A 21,867-nucleotide genomic window follows, 5' to 3' on the forward strand; every position below is an offset into this window, starting at 1 on the left:
TCTGAAGCTTAGAAAATGAGAAGCTAATCAATTTGAAGCAGATCTGAGATTCAAACTTTGTGTCGGTGAGCTTCCAAAATCAGTGCTCCTTTGTGTATCTCAAAGCACTTTATATACCTAGCTCTTAGTAGTAAAACCTCAGGCCCGTCCGCCACCCCCTCGTATTTGACTTGATAATTAACGAAGATTATGTAATGGAAAAAGCTTTGCTTGAGGTATATAGTCACAGCTTCAGGGACTTAACTCCTGTATTACTTTGGGAAGGTGTTCATATCCCTGCAACCTCTATTTCAGGGTTGAAGAAAAGGTATTTGTCGATCACTGAGTGCTTTTTACATTCCTACAGGCTATATATTAATAATAAGACAGGGGGGAAGGTATGGCTCAGTGGTAGATTGTGTGCTTGGCATGCATGAGGTCCTGGGTTCAATCCCCAGTACCTCCAGCAAAATAATAAATAAATAAATAAATAAATAAACCTAATTACTTCCCCCTAAGCGCCCCGCAAAAAAACCAAACCAAAATAAACAAAAACCCCACGGATACTTGTTATGTTTTTATCTGGTGATAGGCTGGGTTATATACTAATGTCAAAAGGTTTCTGCTTTTCTGCTTGTATCAATTAATGAGAGTTAGCTGGCTTTGTTTTTAAACAATATTTCCAAGTGTTCTGTTAAAAGGCAACCGGTAATTTTTATGTATTAACTTCACCGGGTCAAGCACAAGATGAACTTATCACCGCAAAGGGCGGGGCTGGAGGTGGGGCTACCATCATTGACGGCTTTGATTCCATGACAACGGTTGCTGTGGTGACCACTACGCCTTCCCATTGGCCACTGCCAAGCATATTGCGGCTCTCCTGACAGACGTCATTGGGTACCGTTCTGCAGTGCGCAGGCCTGTCGGAAGCCGTAAGTGAAGTGTCGCAAAGCAGAAGGAAGGCGGGAGTCCCGACTGCAAACATTGAGACCGAGGCTGGAGAGGCCGCCATGGCGGATGCTCCGTGTGTCGAGATTCGTGAGAAATTCCAGGCCGCTCTGGCCCTGTCGCGGGTAGAACTGCATAAAAACCCGGAGAAGGAACCGTACAAGTCCAAATACGGCGCCCGGGCGCTGCTGGAAGAGGTCAAGGCGCTGCTGGGCCCCGCGCCCGAGGACGAGGAGGAGCGGCCTCAGGCCGAAGACAGCTTGGGCGCGGGGGACCACACCCTGGGGCTGCCGGCTGAACTGGTGGAGGCCGAGGGGCCTATTGCCCAGAGGGCGGTGAGGCGGGCGGTTATTGAGTTCCACCTCGGAGTGAACCACATCGACACGGAGGAGCTGTCGGCGGGGGAGGAGCATCTGGTGAAATGCCTGAGGCTACTGCGCAAGTACCGACTGTCGCAAGATTGCGTCTCCCTCTACATCCAAGCGCAGGTGAGAGCAAGCCCGGCCTTCTGCTGTTCACCGGAGGCCAGGGGGTGGAGAGGGGCACCAACTCTTGCCAACACCAAAGGCAAACGTAGTAAGGCACAATTTGTCCCCACGTTTTCGAAACTACGCGATAAGCGGCTTCCAAACTCCCTCTCCACCCTTATCACCCACTCCGCCAACATCAGTTGCTGCTTTGCTTAGTCGTGTCAACGCATTTGTTTATCCAGAACCTCCTACATTGTAAGTGCCCTTTCCAATTCTCCACTCATCCAAATCCTGTCCATTCCATTAAGAAAAATCCAAAGTAATTTACATCTTAATTTAAGGCCTCAAGGAAATTATAAAGAATGTCCGGAGTAGATTCTTAATTTAAAACAAAGTATCTAAAATCTTCAGTTCTGTTCTTGCCATGTTCATTCGTTTTGCTCCCCAGGGAATTCCTACTCATTCTTCAAAACCCATCTGAAGACGCACCTCATACTTTTAGTAACTTTTTAAAAAAAATTTATATTCAGTTTACAGTGTTGTGTCAATTTATGGTGTAGAGTACAGTTTTTCAGTCATGACGTGAATATATATATTCGTTTTCATACTCTTTTTCACCGTGAGCTATACAGTATAAACTTGTTTATCTGTTCTATATATACCTGTCAGTATCTACAAATCTCGAACTCCCAGTCTGTCCCTACCTCGCTCCTCTCTGGCAACCACAAGTTTGTATTTCTGTATCTGTGAGTCTGTTTCTGTTTTATTTATTTATTTTTTTTCAAGATTCCACATATGAATGATATCATATGGTATCTTTCTTTCTTTTTCTGGCTTACTTCACTTAGAATGACATTCTCCAGGGACATCCATGTTGCAGCAAATGGCATTATGTTGTCATTTTTTTATTACTGAATAGTATTCCATTGTGTAAATATACCACAGCTTCTTTATCCAGTCATCTGTCAATGGACAAAGATTGTTTCCATGTCTTGGCTATTGTAAATAGTGCTGCTATGAACATTGGGGTGCAGATGTCTTTTTGAATTAGGGTTCCTTCTGGATATATGCCCTGGAGTGGGATTGCTGGGTCATATGATAAGTCTGTTTTTAGTCTTTTGAGGAATCTCCATACTGTTTTCTACAATGGCTGCACCAAACTGCATTCCCACCAACAGTGTAGGAAGGTTTCCTTTTCTCAACACCCTCTCTAGCATTTATCATTTGTGGACTTCTGAATGGTGGCCATTCTGACTGGTGTGAGGTGATACCTTATGGTAGTTTCGATTTGCATTTCTTTGATACTTAGTGATATTGAGCATTTTTTTACATGCCTATTGGTCATTCATATGTCTTCATTGAAGAATTGCTTGTTAGGTCTTCTGCCTATTTTTGGATTGGGTTGTTTTTTTCTTATTAAGTTGTATGAGCTGTTTATATATTCTGGAGATCAAGCCTTTGTCAGTATCATCTTTTGCAAATATTTTCTCCCATTCCGTAGGTTGTCGTTTTGTTTTGCTTATGATTTCCTTTGCTGTGCAAAAGCTTTCAAGTTTAATTAGGCCCCACTTATTTATTTTCGCTTTTAGTAACTTTCTTTGGATCATTTTGTTCGAAACGGGTTTCTTCCTCCTACCTTTGAATCCTTATAATACTTATTGTTTCCCATTTATATGGTGCTTGACTTGTTAAGAAATAAATCTGACATTCTCTTCAGGAACATAACACTTCAAAATATAAATATGTATGAACTTCTTGTGTCAGGTACTTTGCTTAAGTAAGCTCACAACCCTTAAATTCAGTAGTTCCAGTTCCTAGTATATGTGATCCAGGAAACATTTACCACAATTGATCATATAATAAGTAGATCTTAAAGAAAAGCCTCAAAATTAAAAGGGAAATTGTATAGGTCATATTCTGTTATCATGGCCCAATTAAATAAAAAGCTCTATAATAAGAGCTTTTTGCTCTCTTTTTGCTTTTCTTTTTGCTCACTAATTTTAACTTTTGTTCTTGGCACATTATAGGCCATTCTAAATATTTGTTGAGTGGATGAATGATCTAATGAAATCTGTAAAATGTTGAATTCAAACAATATCTCAGTTATTTGAAATTTTCTTTAATTGTTTGGTTGCCTAAGATCTTAATGAACATTTAAAAAATTACTTCAATATCTCAAAAATAGAATTAGAAACCTTCCTTAATGTAATATAGGATCTCCAGTATTTACTGTATTTTATTGATTTTAATATGCTTGTTCTTAAATATATTAATATCTATGAAATCAGGATGCATCTTATAATTGATTTTTGTGTCATAATTTATTTGGCAGTGTTTTCTCATTGATACATGAAATAATTGTGTCTTACAAATTGTGACATCTTAAATGAAATACAGTTTTCTGAAGCCAGCCTCTTCTGAATGGAGAATTATTAGAGCTGATCTTACTAAAACCAGGAACAAAACCTTGATTAAAAGTTGTGGCCATTGTAATAATATATAAAGCAAATAAGAATGATCAGTCTTTAAAAATAAAAATCATCATTTTTATATGTGATCCTTGTAGACCTAAAAAACCTCAAGTCATCAGCTATGAAACTCTTAGAACTATCAATTTTATAAAGCAGGAAAATATAAGGTAAATAAATAATATCAATAATATTCCTATATATAAGCAATAACTTGTTTAAAATACTAATTTTGGAAATTGTATCACAAAGAGCAGTATTAGGGGTGGTAGAACTGATAATCTTACACTTGATCTTAGCCAAAAGGCCGAGAAGCGATTAGAATGGATTATCTTGAAAGGAGTGATATACCATGTTCCTAGGTGGCAAAATTAAACATACCATTTCCCTGATACTCATTTATAGGTTTGATGTGGTTTCTACTGAATCTTTTTTCTTAGTTGGCAGAATGAATATGTTTATCTGAAAGAATGATGAAAAGTAGGTATAAAAGTATGAAAAGTAATGCACTAAAACTAGCCTACGAGGTACAGCGATATTTAATTAGATTCTGTTTGTGCTAGTCTGTTTCTGAACTCTACTGTTCGTTGGTCTGTTTATTCCAATGACATTACCACTCTATAGCATTTTATTACATTGAATATTTGCTGTATATGATATGACTAATAATAAAGGAAACTGAAAGAATGAGACAAAAATTGTATCAGATTGGCAGAGATTATTAAAGATATTGATTACACTCATTGCTGGGGAAATTATGAGGAGATAGATACTGGCATTAGCATTGTTGCTAGTGGAAATATAAACTGGAGATCAGTAGGTATCAAAACTCTTGAGTCAAGATTTTGAGTTAAAAAATTCCACATCAGGATTCTAAAATAATACTAAGTCAGGCTGCAAAGGTATGTTAACATGGGTGTTTATCACAGCACTGTTAATTTAAAAAAAGGAAAATAAACATTAGTGAGTAGATATTTAGTTAAATAAATACTAGTACATCCATACAGAAGAACAATATGCAGCCATTAGAAATAATGATTTATATTTGTTAACCAAAATATGAATATTAAGAGGAGAGGGATGTTTGGAATTATGTAGAGTCATTCCATTTTGGTAAAAGACTACGTGTGTGTGTGGGTGTGTGTGTGAGAAAAAACTTGAAAGTATCAGTTCATGGGAATTTATGATACGCTGAATGCTTTGTCTCAATCTGGTACCTGGAAACTAAATATATAGGACATGGACCCACATTAGATTATCAAGAGAGACCGTCCCCTTCTATCCCAAGTTCTGGAGGCCTTAAGAATGGTTTTTTTTTCTGGTTTCCATCTAATTTTTGCTATCAGAATTATACACTTGCATTATTCTGAGTGAAATTTAACTGCTTCACTTAAGTAAAATTTCCTAATAGGTTAGTAGAATATTCTCCCCTCTGCCAGGATATATATGTATGAGGAGTACCTTCTGTGTGTGTTATAGATTTATTGAGATGCAGTTGACATACGATGAACTGCCCATATCTAAAGTATACAATTTGATGAATTTTGACATCTCTGTATTCCCATGAAACTGTCACTGCAGTCAAGGTAATGAACATATCCATCACCATTAAAAGTTTCCTTGCACTTTGTAGTCCCTCCCTCCCTCCTTTATTCTCTCTCCCTTCTCCTTGCCCTCTTCCCCAGTATTTTTTAGAATTTTGTAATGGAATCATGTGGTGTATACTCTTCTTTTGGTCTGACTTCTTTTACTCAGTATCATTATTTCATTGCTGCGTCTGAGATGATCATGTTTTTGTTTTTGTTTCTCCTTTTGTTGTCTGTTAATGTGGTGAATTACATTAATTGATTTTCCAATATTAAACCAACCTTTCTTTCCTGTGATAAACCCCACTGGAGTTTTTACCAAGCCAGACTTGGGTAATATATTACTTTCTATATATTGTTGGGATGAATATGCTAAAATTTTGTTAATATTGTTTATATCTTTGTTCATGAAAGATACCAGTCTGTAGTTTTTTTTTTATTGTTATGTTTTTGGTTTAGTATGAGATGGGAAGTGTTCTTTCCTCTTTGCTTTTATGGATGAATTTGTGTAGAGTTGGTATTATTTTTTCCTTTCATGTTTGGTAGAGTTCACCAGTAGTACTTTTTTAGCTGTTACTGTTTTATATTTAATTTTTTTCCCCTACCTATTCTGATATCCCAAGGGCAAGAACATGATGATAGTCTGTGAATGATACACTTTCTGGTGCATTTTAGAGTTTATATTCATGTAGAATGTCAGTAGCAGTTGTCTCTATAGAGTAAACACTGAAAGAAACATTAATACTATTAATTTTGAAAAATCAAATCCATTCTAGATCTCTTGCACTTTAGGACCTCAGTAGGTTATGGTTCAAAAGAAAAACCTTTGTCATTTCTAGACATAGTCCAGGGTCTCTACCTGGTTTAAGAGTTGTCATACACCAGAGTTGTTGCTTTCTGTGTCACAGCCTACCCTCGATCTAGGAGGCTAAATGCTTCACCATCCCATCAAAATAGAACAAATGTGGTGAACTAGTTCCTAGTACTAGGTGAATCTCTAGTCTGTCTAGGCTAGGTGCAGTGTACTGGTGTCATGGCCAAATGGAGTATCTCAACAACAGATTGTCAGAAGAAAAGTTAGTTGACCTAGGGAGTGAGAAAAGGTGACTTGTGGATCCATTTCTAAATTCAAGAAATTAATATTAAGGGAGATTACATTCTCTGAGGCTGGGTGGGCAGAATAATCAGTAAATTATTAGTGGGGTAGAGCCCTTTAAGCTTCCCCAAGATGCTGCAAAGGACTGCGTAAGTAATATAGAGGAGAGAACTGCCTAGTTTAGAGTCTCACTAATTTATCACTATGACTTGCAGTCCCAGACACTGAGGACTGTTCAAGCCACTTTAAAAAAAAGTTATAGAATAGATACAAGTTATAGAATAGATACATTATGTGAAGCCAGACCAGAGGTCTGTGCTCCGGGGCAGTGATCATGCCACCTTTAAACTATAGGGTTTCTAAAGATTTTTTTGTGCCATGTGCCCCTTTTGCAGTCTTATGAAGCCTATGTTTCATCGAACAGTGATCTTCAAATGTATAAAATAAAATATAAAGGGTTACAAAAGAAACCAATAATATAGGAGTTATCAAAATATTTTTTAAAACAAATGAGTGCGATATCACTAGTAACTTCATAGTAATACAGATGCTTCCTAACACATTAAATAACATCTAATGATACGTCTAATGTCCTCCATAATTTTAAAGTACTAATGAATGTAAATGATATTTTGAGATATCTGCTAGCTGTAATATGAAGATTTTTCACTTCTATAGGCCACAGAATCCTAGGTGCTGTGATTTGCTGCATTTTGTTTCCTGCATTCATAATTGAAAGAAATGCTAAATTTTAGGATATAGTGAAAATAAATTTGTAATGTTTTCTCATCCATGTTCAAAGACTCATCGTGGATAATTTGTGGATCCTTGGGCTCCAGTTAAGAATTTGCTTTAAAAACTCTTGTTTCCTTATCCTGTTCCCTTCCCTAGGGAAGTAAGCAAAAGATGGTAGAAGCCCAGCCTCAGAAGTATCCCTGTGCCTGAAAGACTATCACAAGGGTTGGGATGCCGACTAACCGCATTGTCTGAAGGGGAGATAGTCTTGAATTCTGACCATCTCAGTAGGCCTGATTTGCCCTGTACAGAGCCTGATAAAGAGAATCATGTGGCAGGGGGAAAACTGGCTTAGTTTTTAAAATGTTATTAAGGGTATAACCCTAAATCTAAGCAGCTTCTCCTTAGTGCTTTCATGATAGCAGCAGGAAATTGGTGCTATGGAAATCAAAAGGATGTGATCAGTACCAGAAAAGACACTACAAATGAAAAATTATTTTATTGATTGGATATAATTATAAGGCTATATTTTTAAGAACTCAGGAAAATATAAACAAATGCCTTGTTTGAAATGGTAAACATTAGGAATCTGATTTATGATGAAGAAAGCCATATAGCATCTTCAGATTTTTCATACCATATGATCTGAATTGTTGGAATTGGAGCACTTATCTCCCTTCAGGCTTGAGCCTGTTGAGAATGTTTCCTTTTTCAAAGAGATCTCTGGAGGATATTATAGATGTTTTGAAAGCATTATGTTTGTAGCTCATCTTTGTCTCTATGTCTAGTCGTTATCTATTGCTGTGTAATGTTGTACCCTCAAATTTAGCAGCTTGAAACAACAAATTTATTATATCAGGAATCTAGGCATGGCTTAGCTAGTTGCCTCTGGCTCAAGGTCTAGTCAGATTGTTGGTCTGCGGGGGCTGCACTTGAAGGCTTAACTGGAGGAGGATCTGCTTCCAAGCTCACTCACGTGATTGTTGACAGGATTCCATTCCTTATAGGCTGTTGATCTGAGGACCTGGATTCCTTGCTGGCTGTTGACCTTCCTTTAGTTCCTTGCCACGTGAGTCTATCCATAGGGTGGCTCAGAACATGGCATTTGGCTTCCCTCAGAGAGAACAAGCGAGAGGGAACACCCGAAACGGAACCACTGTGTTTTGTAACCTGATCTTGGAAAAGACCTTCTATCACTTTTGCCATATTCTGCTTTTTAGAAGCAAGTCACTAAATCCAGCCCAGATTTAAGGGGAAGAGATTATACAAGGGCATGAACATCAGGAGGCAGGAATTACTGGGGAATCCATCTTCGTGGCTACCTACCATGGCATAAGGACAATAGTATTATGAATAATTAATTCATTGTTAATTGGACCCGAGTACTATTTGATAGGTAACTGTTGACTTTGAAACTGAAAATTGCTTTAATTGAAAATTTTATGTATTTCTCTTTTCTTTATTTTTCAGAATAATCTGGGTATCTTGTGGTCTGAAAGAGAAGAAATTGAAACTGCGCAAGCTTATCTAGAATCATCAGAAGCACTATATAATCAGTATATGAAAGAGGTATGTTGCATGTCAGATAAATTTTAATTTTTGATTAAAACGAGTCAAGAATTGATGTAAAGAATTTTTCACTTATAATATTAGAATGTGTCTTTTCATTATACTTTGGGACCATGCTATAGTGCTGTCTAGGTAGTCACCTGATAGCTGAAATTGTTTTATATTACAGGCTTTAGGGTTCTTAAAAATAACCTTTGGAATGGTCTAATGGCAATCTTAATTCAAATATAACTGTATAGGAAATATTATTCTAATATTATCCTAAGATACTGATACATGCATATTTTCATTTATAATTTAAAAATTATATTTTGATTTCCACTGAGAATAGCAGTGCTTAAAGGAAAGCAAACAACTACTTAAGCAAAATATCTGAAATCTCTGAGGCAGTGGTTCTCAAATTTCAGCGTGCATCAGAATCACCTGGAGGGCTTGTTAAGACGTAGTGCTCACTCCTATCTCTGATTCAGTAGGTCTGGGTGGGATCTGAGAATTTGCATTTTTTACAAGGAAGCAGGTGATGCTGCTGCTGCTGGCCTGGGTACTGCACTTTGAGAACCACTACTTCAGAGCAGTGGTTTTCAATGACTTTTTAAAGCCGTGAATCCCTTCTGAAATGCAATATGTAAAAACTGATGGAGCAGCTCTGGTTAAGCAGGTCAGAAGAACCCTGAGCCCAATCGACTAGAGATAGCTTCCTCCCTCTCCACTGTGGTGGTCTAGAATAGGTGCCGTAGAACTTCTCGGGCTCTAGGGAGCTAGATTGAAAACTTTTACTCCAGAGGGTCTCAGTCCTACAAAGGTGAACTTTTTAACACCACTGTGTTACTATTCTTTTCCTTACTACGTTTTACCTGCTAAAACTTGGCAATCTGAAAGAGGCTTTATGTGTTTGGGGGCGAGGAGGTGTATAGGACATCTCTATGTCTTCCATTCAGCTTTTCTGTGAACCTAAAACTGCTCTAAAAAATGAAGTCTGTTTTTTAAAAAATCAGCAGTTTTCTAAAATTAAAATTGACTTAATTAACTTTGTTTTGAGCCTACTTGTAGCACCCATTTAAATAACTCAGAGTTAAGAATCAGTGTCTCATCAAGCTCACCAGTGATTTATATATTGCTGTATGCAGTGATAAATTCTTAGTCCTCATCTTATTTGCCCTGTCAGTAGCATTTGGCACACTTAATTAGTCTTTTTTTGGCATAATTATTTAGCTTCCATTTGTCTGTTTTTCCTTCTTCTCAGTCCTTGGTGCTTCTTCCATATTTCCCTAACCTCTGAACAATGGGGTACCCAGAGTTCAGTGTTTGGATGTCTTCTCTTTCCATCAACATTTGTTCCCATGTTCTAAATACCCTCTCTATGCTGATGACTCCCAGATTATATCTCCAGTCTATACCTCTCTAATGCTAGACTTGTCTGTCCAACTGCTGACTTGACATTTGCTCTCTTTATGGAGTAGGTGGGTATCTTTAAAACTTCAGTGTAACATTGAGCTTCTGATAATTTTCCCCTCCTTACTGCCCTTGCTGTAAACACCAACTTCTTTCTTCGGTTGCTGAGGCCTAAAACCTTGGAGTCTCATATCCTCACTCTCTAATGTATCAACAAATCCTGTTGGCTTCCCTTTTAAGTTATGTCTAGAATCAAACCATCCAAACCATCATCATCTCTTCCTGAGGTTGTTGCTGTAGTTTTTTTTTTTTAATTGAAGTATAGTTGATTTACAGTGTTGGGTTAGTTTCTAGTATATAGCACAGTGATTCAGTTATACATGTACATATATTCTTTTTCATAATAGGTTATTACGAGATATTGACTGTAGTTCCCTGCGCTATCCAGTAGGACCTTGTTGTTTATCTTTTTATATATAGTAGTATCTGTAAATCCCAAGCTCCTAATTTATCCCTCCCCACCCTTCCTCTTCAAAGGTAGATTAGATTATATCATACCTTCCCTCAAAATTCTCACTGGCTTTCCCATCTTACTCAGTAGACTCCAAAGATCAGTGAAGACCTGCAAGTTTATTATCTGCTCTGGCTACTATTACTTCTCTAATTTCATCTACTCTTTCTCCCTGTCTCATTCTGCTCTAGCTACACTGGCATTCTTGCTGTCCTAAAAGACACCAGAGAGGCTCCCAGCTCAGGGCCTTTGCACTTAACTGTTTCCTCTACTAATGCTGCTCTTCCCCTACGTATCTACCTGGCTTACTGCCTCATTTCCTTCAGATCTTGACTCAGATGTCTCAAATGAGTCTTTGGTGGAGGACTCATTGGCTACTCCTACATCTGTTACTGCAAACCAGCCCCCACCAACACTTCCTGTCTCCTTTTCCTGCTTTATTTTTCTGCTTCACACTTATCACCATCTAAAATACTGTTCATTTTAGTGATTTATTTATCACCCATCTTCAGTACTAGAATGTAAGCTCCATGATGACAAGGATATTTTTTACTTCTGTATTCATTGCAGCATCTAGATAACAGTTTCTATTATCTTGAAATAACAAATATTCCACCCTGACCATCCAGATCAACCAAAAAAAAAGAACAGTATTACTACTGTGTGAATGCTTGAGTGAATTTAATGGATGGTTTCAGTGTACAAATATGTAAGATAGTGTTTAGTTGGAGAAATATAATTGCTTATCTGGTTTTCTACTTGTTTGTTATTAATCAATATAATAATTCTGAGTAAAACTATTTTTAATGTTTCATAAATTTTTGACCTAATGGTGGCAGAATTTAGAATATCATTAAAAAAATCTATAGACAAATTATAGTTCTAGGTAAAGGAGAGAGCTAAATGGGGCGGGAAATCACTGAATTTGAAGATAGGAGACCTGGAATTTCTAGTTTGGTTATAATTAACTGACTTTGGGGAATTCGAACTTTCTGTGCCACCTATTCTTCATTTGTAAGATGGGGATAACCCTCCCATCTCAACAATACAGAACTGTTGTGGGGATCAGATAATGAAGTATTTAATGCAAAGTCACTAGATATATGCTGTATATATCCAATAATTGCAGAATGGTTAAATAAACTATGGTACTCTCTTAGCAAGGGAATATGATACAACTATTAAAATGTTAAATATTTGAATCATCATACATGGAAGATGCATGTAAAAAGTACACTTTGATTACAACTATATTAACATTTTTCCATGGTAAAACCCTGCAAAGATAAACTGGATGATATATAAAAACTAACATTTTAGTTTTAGAAGATGTAACTAATAAAAAAACTAATGTTTACTGAGTGCTTAAGCAGACTACGTTTTATTCTCACCACAACTTTATGAAGGAGGTACTGTTATTTCCATTTTTAGGTAAGGAGTTTGTGAATTTAACATATGCTATGTGACACAATCAGGATTTAAATCTGGTTTATCTGATCCCAAACTCTTGTTCTTTCTACTCTACCATGTTGCCTTCCAAGGTAATATTATAGTTAAATCATTACTGTATTAAAATAAATGGATTCACAGGGAGCTATGTTCAATATCTTATAATAACCTATAATGGAAAAGAATCTGAAAAAGAATAAATATATATGTATAACTGAATCACTTTGCTGTACACTGGAAACATTGTAAATCAACTACACTTCAATTTTAAAAAAGAAAAAAATGAAATAAATGTATTCTTTTTCTTCATAAAATTGCTTAAATACAGAATACTAAAAAAGAAAATGTATTCTGTACTTACGAAGGGTTATTCATTAGTAGGTTTTGGGTAGAGGTGGTAAAGAGACACAATCTTATAAGCCAGAGGGATTTTCAAAATTCATTTATTCATTCATTCTTAGATTTGAGGTATAATTGACGTGCAACACTGTTTAAGTTTAAGGGGTACAACATAATAATTAGATTCACAGATATATTGCAAAATGATTAATGATTACCACTATAGAGTTAGTTAACAGCTTCATCGCCTCACAATTTTTTTTTTTTTTTGCAGTGAGCATATTTAAGATTTACTTTCTTAGCAACTTTCAAGTATACAATACAGCATTGCTAATAACTACAGTCAGCATATTGTACGTTAGATCCCCAGAACTTATTTATCTTATAACTGGAAGTTTGAACCCTTAACCAACATTGCCCCATCTCCCCCATTACCTCAGCCCCTGGCAGCCACCCTTTTACTCTCTTCCAGGAGTTCGCTTTTTTTTTAGATTCCACATATGAGTGATACCTTACAGTATTTGGAGGGATGACCATTTAAGTATTTGACATACATTATAAAATTGCTTTCCAAAAAGACTACCAATATATCCTTATTCCACTGGTGATGAGAGTTCTCATCTCCTTCACAACTTTTCCTTATATAGCTTAAAAAACCATCTTTGGTCTCATTCTAACTTGAATTTCTTTGACTAAAGAGATTAATTTTAAAATATTTCCATTTGTATTTTCTCTTTTGAAAGTGTCTTTTACATTTATTGACTCAAGTTTGTGTTTTCTTGCTGATTTGATTGCTTTTATGTTAAATCTTTTTAAATTGAGTTGTAGTTAACATATGACATTATATTAAAGTGTATAACGTGATTCACTATGTGTATATATTATGAAATGATCATCACAGTACGTCTAGTTAATCATCATCACACGTATTTATAATTTTTTTCTTATGATAAAGACTTTAAAGAATTAATCTCTTTTAGCAACTTTCAAATCTACAATACAGAATTATTAACTATAGTCACTATGCTATAGATTATGTCCCCAGGACTTATTTATTTTATAACTGGAAGTTTATATCTTTTGATCACCTTCCCCCTTTTTGATCACCCCACAGTCCCCTGCTTCTGCAACCACCAGTCTAATTTGTTCTATGTGTCTATAAAGTGGGGTTTTTTTTGTTTTTGTTTTTAAAGATCCCACATATGAGATCACTGGTATTTGCCTTTCCTTGTCTGACTTATTTCACTTAGTGTAATGCCCTCAAGGTCCATCCATGTTACAAATGGCAGGATATCCCTTTCAATGGCTGAATGATGTTCCATTGTACATATCTATATCTATATCTATCTATATATATCTCACAGTTTCTTTATCCATTCATCTGTTGATGGACCCTAAGTCGTTTCCATGTTTGGCTATTGTAAATAATGCTGCAGTGAACATGGGCGTGCAGATACATTTAAAAATTTTATTTATTTATTTATTTATTTATTTATTTATTTATTTATTTATTTATTTATTTTATAGTATCATTTTTAAAATTATAGTTGATGTACAATATTTTATGTTACAGGTATACTATATAGTAATTCACAATTTTTAAAGGTTATGCTCCATTTATAGTTATTATAAAATATTGGCTATCTTCCCCATATTGTACAATACATCCTTATAGCTTATTTTATACCTGATGGTTTGTACCTCTTAATCGTCCACCTACATCTTGTCCCTTCCCTTCTCGTAACCGCTGGTTCCTTCTCTACATCTGTGAGTCTGTTTCTTTTCTGTTATATTCACTAGTTTGTTGTATTTTTGAAGACTCCACATGTGATATCTTACAGTATTTGTCTTTCTCTGTATGACATACTTCACTTAGCATAATGCCCTCCAGGTCCATCCATGCTGTACACCAGATACATTTTCAAGTTAGTGTTTTTGTTTCTTTTGAATAAATATCCAGAAATGGAATTGCTGGATCATATACTGGATCATATCAGTTCTATTTTTAGTTTTTTGAGGACCTTCCATACTGTTTTCCATAGTGGCTGCACCAATTTACATTACAACCAACAGTGAATCAGGGTTCCTTTTTCTCTACATCCTTGCCAACACTTGTTATTTCTTGTCTTTTTAATAATAACCATACTAATGGGTGTGAGTTAACATCCTATTGTGGTTTTGATTTGCGTTTCCTTGATTTGCAGTTTTGTGATGTTGAGCAGTTTTTCATGTGACTGTTGCCATCTGTATGTCTTTGTAAAAAATGTCTATTCAGATCTATTCATTTCTTAATTGGATTTTTTTTTTTTTGCCATTGAGTTCTTTATATATTTTGGATATTAACCCCTTATTGGATATATGATTTGCACATATTTTCTCCCATTTGTTATGTTACCTTTTCATTTTGTTGATGGTTTCCTTTGCTGTGCAGAAGTTTTTTAGTTTGATGTATTCCCACTTGTTGATATTTTGTTTACTTAAACATTTATAGTAGCAGTTGTAGGCACTGTTATAAGTGATTTATAGATTTTAACTCATTTAATCCTCATAACCTACCTTAAGAGGTAGATATTTTTATTATCTTTATTTTATAGATGAGGAAACAGATGTACAAGAGATTGTGTGAGTTGCACAGGACCACATACTAGTAAGTGGTGAAGCTAGGGTTCCAACCTACATAATCTGACTCCACAACACATACTTTTAACCACTATATTCTACTGCCTCCCTTACTAGTTGGACTTAGTCTAAAATACAAGTGTGAGGTGTTCCTTTATTTTTTTATTTTTATTTTTTTAAACTTTTTTTTACTGAGTTAGTTATTTTACAACGTTGTGTCAAATTTCAGTGTAGAGCACAATTTTTCAGTTATACATGAACATACATATATTCATTGTCACATTTTTTTTTTCGCTGTGAGGAGGTGTTCCTTTAAGAACTGTGTAGTATAGAGACGACTTCCATATCTAGAAGAAATGTGCTGTAAGCAGAATGCATACTCTGAACATTCCTATTTGCTTTGTCAGTTTAATTCACTAGACATTGTTTTTACTTTGTGCCAGGTACTATACAAAATGCTAGGGAATCAAATATGAATAAAATACGGTCCCAACCCATAAGAAGCTTCCCCTGGAGGAAAAAGATTGGAGCAAATCAACATGTTAATTACACCCACAAGGAATTTTAGAATGTACATTTAGAATATGTGTTTCTAGGCCCTTAACACTTTTTTTCTGAGGAATATTTCCCCAAGTTGGAGAATTTTAAAAGGCGTCACTCTGCAGCCTTGGTGTTTTAACTTTCCCCCTAATGTGCTAAGAGGAGCAGAGCACCATAGAGCCAAACTGAGATGTTTTGTCTCCTTACGTGATTCTAGGCTCACACTCTTAGATATGAAATTGTTCATTTAAAATGTGAAGATACCAAACATGTATAATACGTCATTTAAAATGAGTGTTAAGATGGAACCGTAAAACATAGTAGAACTCTTTATACTTTTTTAGTTGAGAGACTGATTTGACTGTTAGTGTTACATATGAAGCTTGCTAGTCATAACATTAGCGAAGTACGTACATAAAATAATAGGTTGATTAATTCATCTCATCAAGGCAGGGCTAAGCGTACAAAATAGCCCTCAAAATTGTTGAGGTCTGTGAAGAATTGCTTATCTGTTGTGTTTACTTTGGGCCTTCCTTCCTGTCTTAGTTATTTTTACTTTCTGTGAATTCTAGGAACCCAAGTGGTGATGCTTTTAGTGTTTGCATTCAGAATGTAAGATCACATTTTTTTTAATGGAAAGCATTGTTGCTATTTGGAATTTAGTGAATTCAGTTTAAAGCAGACGAAACTGTCCTCAACAGCAGTAGAAAGAGGCAATGGTTAAGACCTAAGATTGGATTATAAGTGATTTACACATACTAACTCATTGAATCCTCTTGACAAACTTAGGAGGTGTAGGTAGTTATTATCCTTATTTTATAGATGAGGAAACATCTAAGCACAGGAGATTGGGTGACCTTGCCCAAGGCAGTAAACAATGGAGTCACTGGTTTTAATGTCCCTGTATTGAAAGGGGGTAATCTATATATACTTTTCTTGTTCCCTTGAGAAGAAAATATTAGAATAATTATAAAAACTTTGAGTTGATTTTCATTAGTGATCAATTTAGAACAATATTATTCTAAGGATGTATACATTTTTGTTATTTGTCATGCTTATGTAGGTTGTTAAAGGAGCTTTTTACCAGACAAAAAAATTAAGGCTTAAAATATTTAAAGAATTATACGTCTCTAAAAGCAAAATGGTTTTTTTTTTTTTTTTTTTTTAGTATATTTGAAGTTCACCTGCAATAGCAGTTAAAACTTTGTCAAGTGTGAGTCTGTAGTCAATCTTGTTTTGTTTGACTCTTTCAGATTTTATGGTTAAGAAAATTACTTCTTGGATAACATAAAAGTAAACAAGTGAAAAAAAATAAAGTAAAATTTAAACATTAAAAAAAAATTCATTTCTCCATTCCTCCAGAGGAGGGCGCTTGGTGTTTGCAGTAAAATTTTAGTTTCATTTTTTTTTTTTTAACTGCAGATTGGGAGTCCTCCTCTTGATCCTACAGAGCACTTTCTTCCCGAAGAAGAGAAACTAGCTGAACAAGAAAGATCAAAAAGGTGAGTAGGTCTAGAAATCAGCCCTCACAGGTATTTCCACGTAGTGTAGATAAGATAATTGCTCAAAAAAAAGCACAATGTTTTCTCTTTCAAGGCACTCAAAGGTTATAGAATGCAGATTCTGACATGGATTAAAACGTTCATTTGCCACTTCCTAGATATGTTACCTTATTCACATCGGAGGCTCAGTTTCCTTATCTGTCAAATAGATGTAATATACTCAACTTGAAAGGGTTGGTGGGAGAATCAAGATAAAGATAATGAAAGTTCCTTATAACTGTAAACTGTTATGCAAATATTTTTTCCTTCATAGATTTGAGAAGGTTTATACTCATAACCTGTATTACCTGGCTCAAGTCTACCAACATTTGGAAATGTTTGAGAAGGCTGCTCATTACTGCCATAGTACCCTAAAACGCCAGCTTGAGCACAATGCCTACCATCCTATGGAGTGGGCTATTAATGCTGCTACCTTGTCACAATTTTACATCAATAAGGTAAGCTTCTCAAAGTAGTTATCTAACAAAGTTACCAATATATAAAAATAGAACCAAAAGGACCTTGAAAACATCATGTTTTAAAAACAGATAGCTTGTATTTTGATGTAAACTGAACAGAAAAATGCTACCCAGTTTGCCAGAGTACTAAAGTTTGTAGCTTTAGTTGCATTGATCCTTTTGAATCTTACAGTAGTTTTATCACACCCCTAAAGTTTCATGTTGCCTAAGACCAATTCTTTTTTGATACAGGCAGACTATCTCAATTTATTTTAGTGAGATGTTACCTTAAGATGCAGATTTTATCTTGTAGATTTAACTTTATCTTTATGCAGTGGTGTAATCTGGTAACTGAGAATTTGTCTGAGGAAGTTGACTGTTAAATGTGGGCTTTGATAAAAGCATGTGATACATTTCAGTTATTCTTTAGAATTAACTCTTCTATAGTCAGTTTTCTATGTTGGGACTATCTCTGCTTAGTTCCAGAATTCCACATTGTTACATTTTTTTCTGGAGTATTACACAGGGACAGATTTGAGCTTCTTAGCTCTTAGTTTTCAAAATTGTTCAGAATCATTTTGGTGTACTCTTAATTGACCTTTTTATTCCTTTAGCCCTTAGAGTTTTTAGTGCTAAAACACTTTAATGCCACCTTTCTTAGCCAGATTTTCTATTAATCCTCAAGATTTCTCAGCAATAGAAATTACTTTTATTTGTATTTCTAACTCACAAGCCTATCTGAAATTTTGGTAATTCTTTGCTTATCAGAGTTCCTTCTTAGATATCTGGTTACCTGCTGCCATATCCTTACTGGGCCTTTATCCTTTCTAAGTATTTTGTTAGTGCTGGTTCTGTAAATGCGCCCTATGTTTAAAGTATTGTCCCACAGAATTTCATTCAGAAAAGCTATTAGCAGGAGAGAAAGGGCTGTGGTGACTGCAGCATCGCTTCTAGGACTTTGGTCTAAGATCAAGCGTGTAAGTAACGCTACTGCATATATCAGAGCACTCAGTTAAATCTAAATCTCATGAATCCATTTCATTGTGGTCATCATCAAATTGTTGCACTTTTTTTTTAGTAGCTCCTAGAGGCCCTTTGTTTAGCAACTTTAAAATTACATACTCACTGTGACTTTGATTAACACTTAAAACTCTATAGACTCTAATAGTACTAAGCTATCTAGATATTAATTTAAAGTATAATTAAAAATTTAAAGTTGTTAAGCATTGCTTATGTAGAGCATGCAGTAATTTTCATGAGTACCTCTCCAACCCTGTGCTTTTCTTCTTTTTTTTTACTGAAATGTTTTATAAGTTTTGTTACAACTAGTTAAGTTATATTGCAAAAAGAGATTTGAACCATATTTTTAAAAAATGTAATTGTCGTTTATATCACTGTCATCTTCATCTGGTTCCATGAGGTTTTGCTGCTTAGCAAGTCTCTACCTTGCAGGTGCTAAAGTCCCACATTTACCAGCCACCTAGAGGGCACAGGGCATTCACTGTTTTCTAACAGTGGTCGCTTGCAGATAGTCAATCTGGATAAAGCTGAAGTAATAATAATGGGTGAAGGGTTATAGAGCAGCAATTAAAACTTCTTTATGTAAACTAACTTTGTTTTGGTGTTGGAAGTTTAACACCAACATTTTGATCTATGGATACTGCTGGACTAATACTACACATGGTACCCAGCATTTCTCAAGATGGCTTCTGAATTTGCCATAATGGAGAGATACATTTAATGCTCAGACTTTAAAGTCAGAGTCAACCATTAAAAAAATCCTCTTGAAAAATCAGGTGTTACTATTTATGAAGTAGGCATATTTAATGAGGGTGGCTTCCAACTAAAAGTTGGACTTTAACTTTTTACTTCTGCTGGGTAGTCCTGTGACTTATGTAACAAATGCAAAGTGTTTAAGTAACAAGGAGATCTTCAGGTGTTTGAGAAATTAATACCATGCCCAGGTTTGAATTATGAAGTCTTCAACTCTTGGTAAAGCAGTTCCATAAAGTTCATCTGTGGGAATCTGTTGACTTTAAAAGTTGGTGGGATACCTCATTATATGTAAATTCCACAGATTTTGGAAGACAGGAATCTATCAGAGTTTATCTTGTTTGTTTTTTGAATGCTAGGATGTCATAGTGATCTCTAAACTTAGAAGGACTGAGGCATTGAGTGTAGGATGACAGCCATTCTTGTATACAGTTTGATCACTGGAGGAGAGGTAACTTTCAATTAGCAGTTGTTTTTCAGCCAGTTTGGATTATTAAGAGTTTGAGGGCATTGTTATTTTAGTCTTTAAGGTAGCTTTTTAACCAGATAATATACTATAATATGTCTTATATACCTTCATGTTTAGTAACTATGCAGGGTCTTTAGTAGTGCTTTTTTTACCTGATTTTATAGTTTTTTCATATTAAAAGACTGTGCAACTATGTGTTGTAAATAAGCTGTGTGATAATTGCATTTATTATTTCCTCAACAGCAATGCTTTATGGAGGCCAGGCACTGTTTATCAGCTGCTAATGTCATTTTTGGTCAAACTGGAAAGATCCCAGCCACAGAAGACAGTAAGTATGATTGTGCATGTTTCATTATATAGCTTTTTAGAATCTTTTTATTTTGAAATCATTTTTTGCCTTATTTAAATTGAAATATAGTCAGTTACAATGTGTCAACTTCTGTTATACAGCACAATATCCCACTCATGCATGTATATACATGCATATATTTGTTTACATATTTTTTCTATAAGCGGTTATTACAAAATATTGCACACAGTTCCCTGTGCTATACAGAAGAAACTTTTTTTAAAATCTATTTTTATATATAGTGACTAATATTTGTAAATCTCAAACTCTCAAATTTATCCCTTGCCGCCCCCTATCCCTGGTATCCATAAGATTGTTTACTATGTCTGCAGGTCTGTTTCTGTTTTGTAGATTTCATATATGAGTGATATCATGTGATATTTTTCTTTCCCTTTCTGGCTTACTTCACTTAGAATGACATTCTCTAGGTCTATCATGTTGCTGCAAATGGGATCATTTTATTCTTTTTTATGGCTGAGTAGTATTCCATTGTATAAACATACAAGTTTCTTTATCTAGTCATCTGTCGATGGACATTTAGATTGCTTCCATGTCTTGGCTATTATAGTGCTGCTATGAACATTGGGGTGCATGTATCTTTTCACATTAGAGTTCCCTCTGGATATATACCCAGAAGTGGGATTGCTGGATCATATGGTAAGTCTATTTTTAGTTTTTTGGGGGGAATCTCCATACTGCTTTCCATAATGGCTGCACCAAACTATATTCTCACCAGCAGTGTAGGAGGGTTCTCTTTTCTCTACACCCTCTCCAGCATTTATTGTTCTTGGACTTTTGAATGATAGTCATTCTGACTGGTGTGAGGTGATACTTCATTCTTGTTTTGATTTGCATTTCTCTGATAATTAGCGATATTCAGCATTTTTTCATGTGCCTATTGGCCATTTATTTGTATGTCTTCATTGGAGAACTGCTTGTGATGTCTTCTGCCCATTTTTGAATTGGGTTTTTTGTTATTAAGTTGTATGAGCTGTTTATATATTCTGGAAATTAAGCCTTTGCCAGTCACATCATTTGCAAATATTTTCACCCATTCCATAGGTTGTTTTGTTTTGCTTATGGTTTCCTCTGCTGTGCTAAAGCTTGTAAGTTTAATTAGGTCCCATTTGTTTATTTTTGCTCTTAGTTCAATTGCCTGGGTAGACTGCTCTAGGAGAACATTGCTAAGATTTCTGTCAGAATGTTTCACCTATGTTTTCTTTTAGGAGATTTATTGTCTTGTCTCATTTAAGTCTTTAAGCCATTTTGAGTTTATTTTTGTGTAAGGAGTGAGGAAGTGTTCTGATGTCATTGATTTATGTGCTGCTATCCAGTTTTTCCATGAAATCATTTTAAACTTTAGAAAATTCAAGAACTACTATATGCCCTTTTATATCACCAATTTTTAGTATTTGCCTCATTTGCAGTCATTTTATTTTTCTTTCTGAACCATTTGAGAGACAATTGTATACATCAGGCTCCTTTACCGCTTAATACTTCAGTGTGTATTTCCTAAAAATAAAAGTATTTTCTTACATTATCATAGAACAGGAAATGTATCATTGCTATAGTTTTT

General features: G+C 35.3%; 1 protein-coding gene and 1 pseudogene across 1 annotated transcript in view; one reads left to right on the forward strand and one right to left on the reverse strand.

The window, feature by feature from the left end:
• The first annotated feature begins 918 nt into the window (after positions 1–918).
• Positions 919–21,867, forward strand: part of KIFBP (kinesin family binding protein) — a 36,646-nt gene continuing 15,697 nt past the window's right edge. Inside the window, exons 1-5 of the mRNA XM_006181178.3 lie at positions 919–1,415; positions 8,753–8,851; positions 17,124–17,203; positions 17,517–17,700; positions 20,186–20,270. Coding sequence (XP_006181240.1) covers positions 990–1,415; positions 8,753–8,851; positions 17,124–17,203; positions 17,517–17,700; positions 20,186–20,270 — 874 coding nt within the window. The 5' untranslated portion in view covers positions 919–989. The remainder of the gene's footprint in view (positions 1,416–8,752; positions 8,852–17,123; positions 17,204–17,516; positions 17,701–20,185; positions 20,271–21,867) is intronic.
• Positions 4,054–4,184, reverse strand: LOC116667392 (annotated as a pseudogene).

This window comes from Camelus ferus, chromosome 11, assembly GCF_009834535.1.
Source record: "Camelus ferus isolate YT-003-E chromosome 11, BCGSAC_Cfer_1.0, whole genome shotgun sequence".
NCBI classification, from domain to species: Eukaryota; Metazoa; Chordata; class Mammalia; order Artiodactyla; family Camelidae; genus Camelus; species Camelus ferus.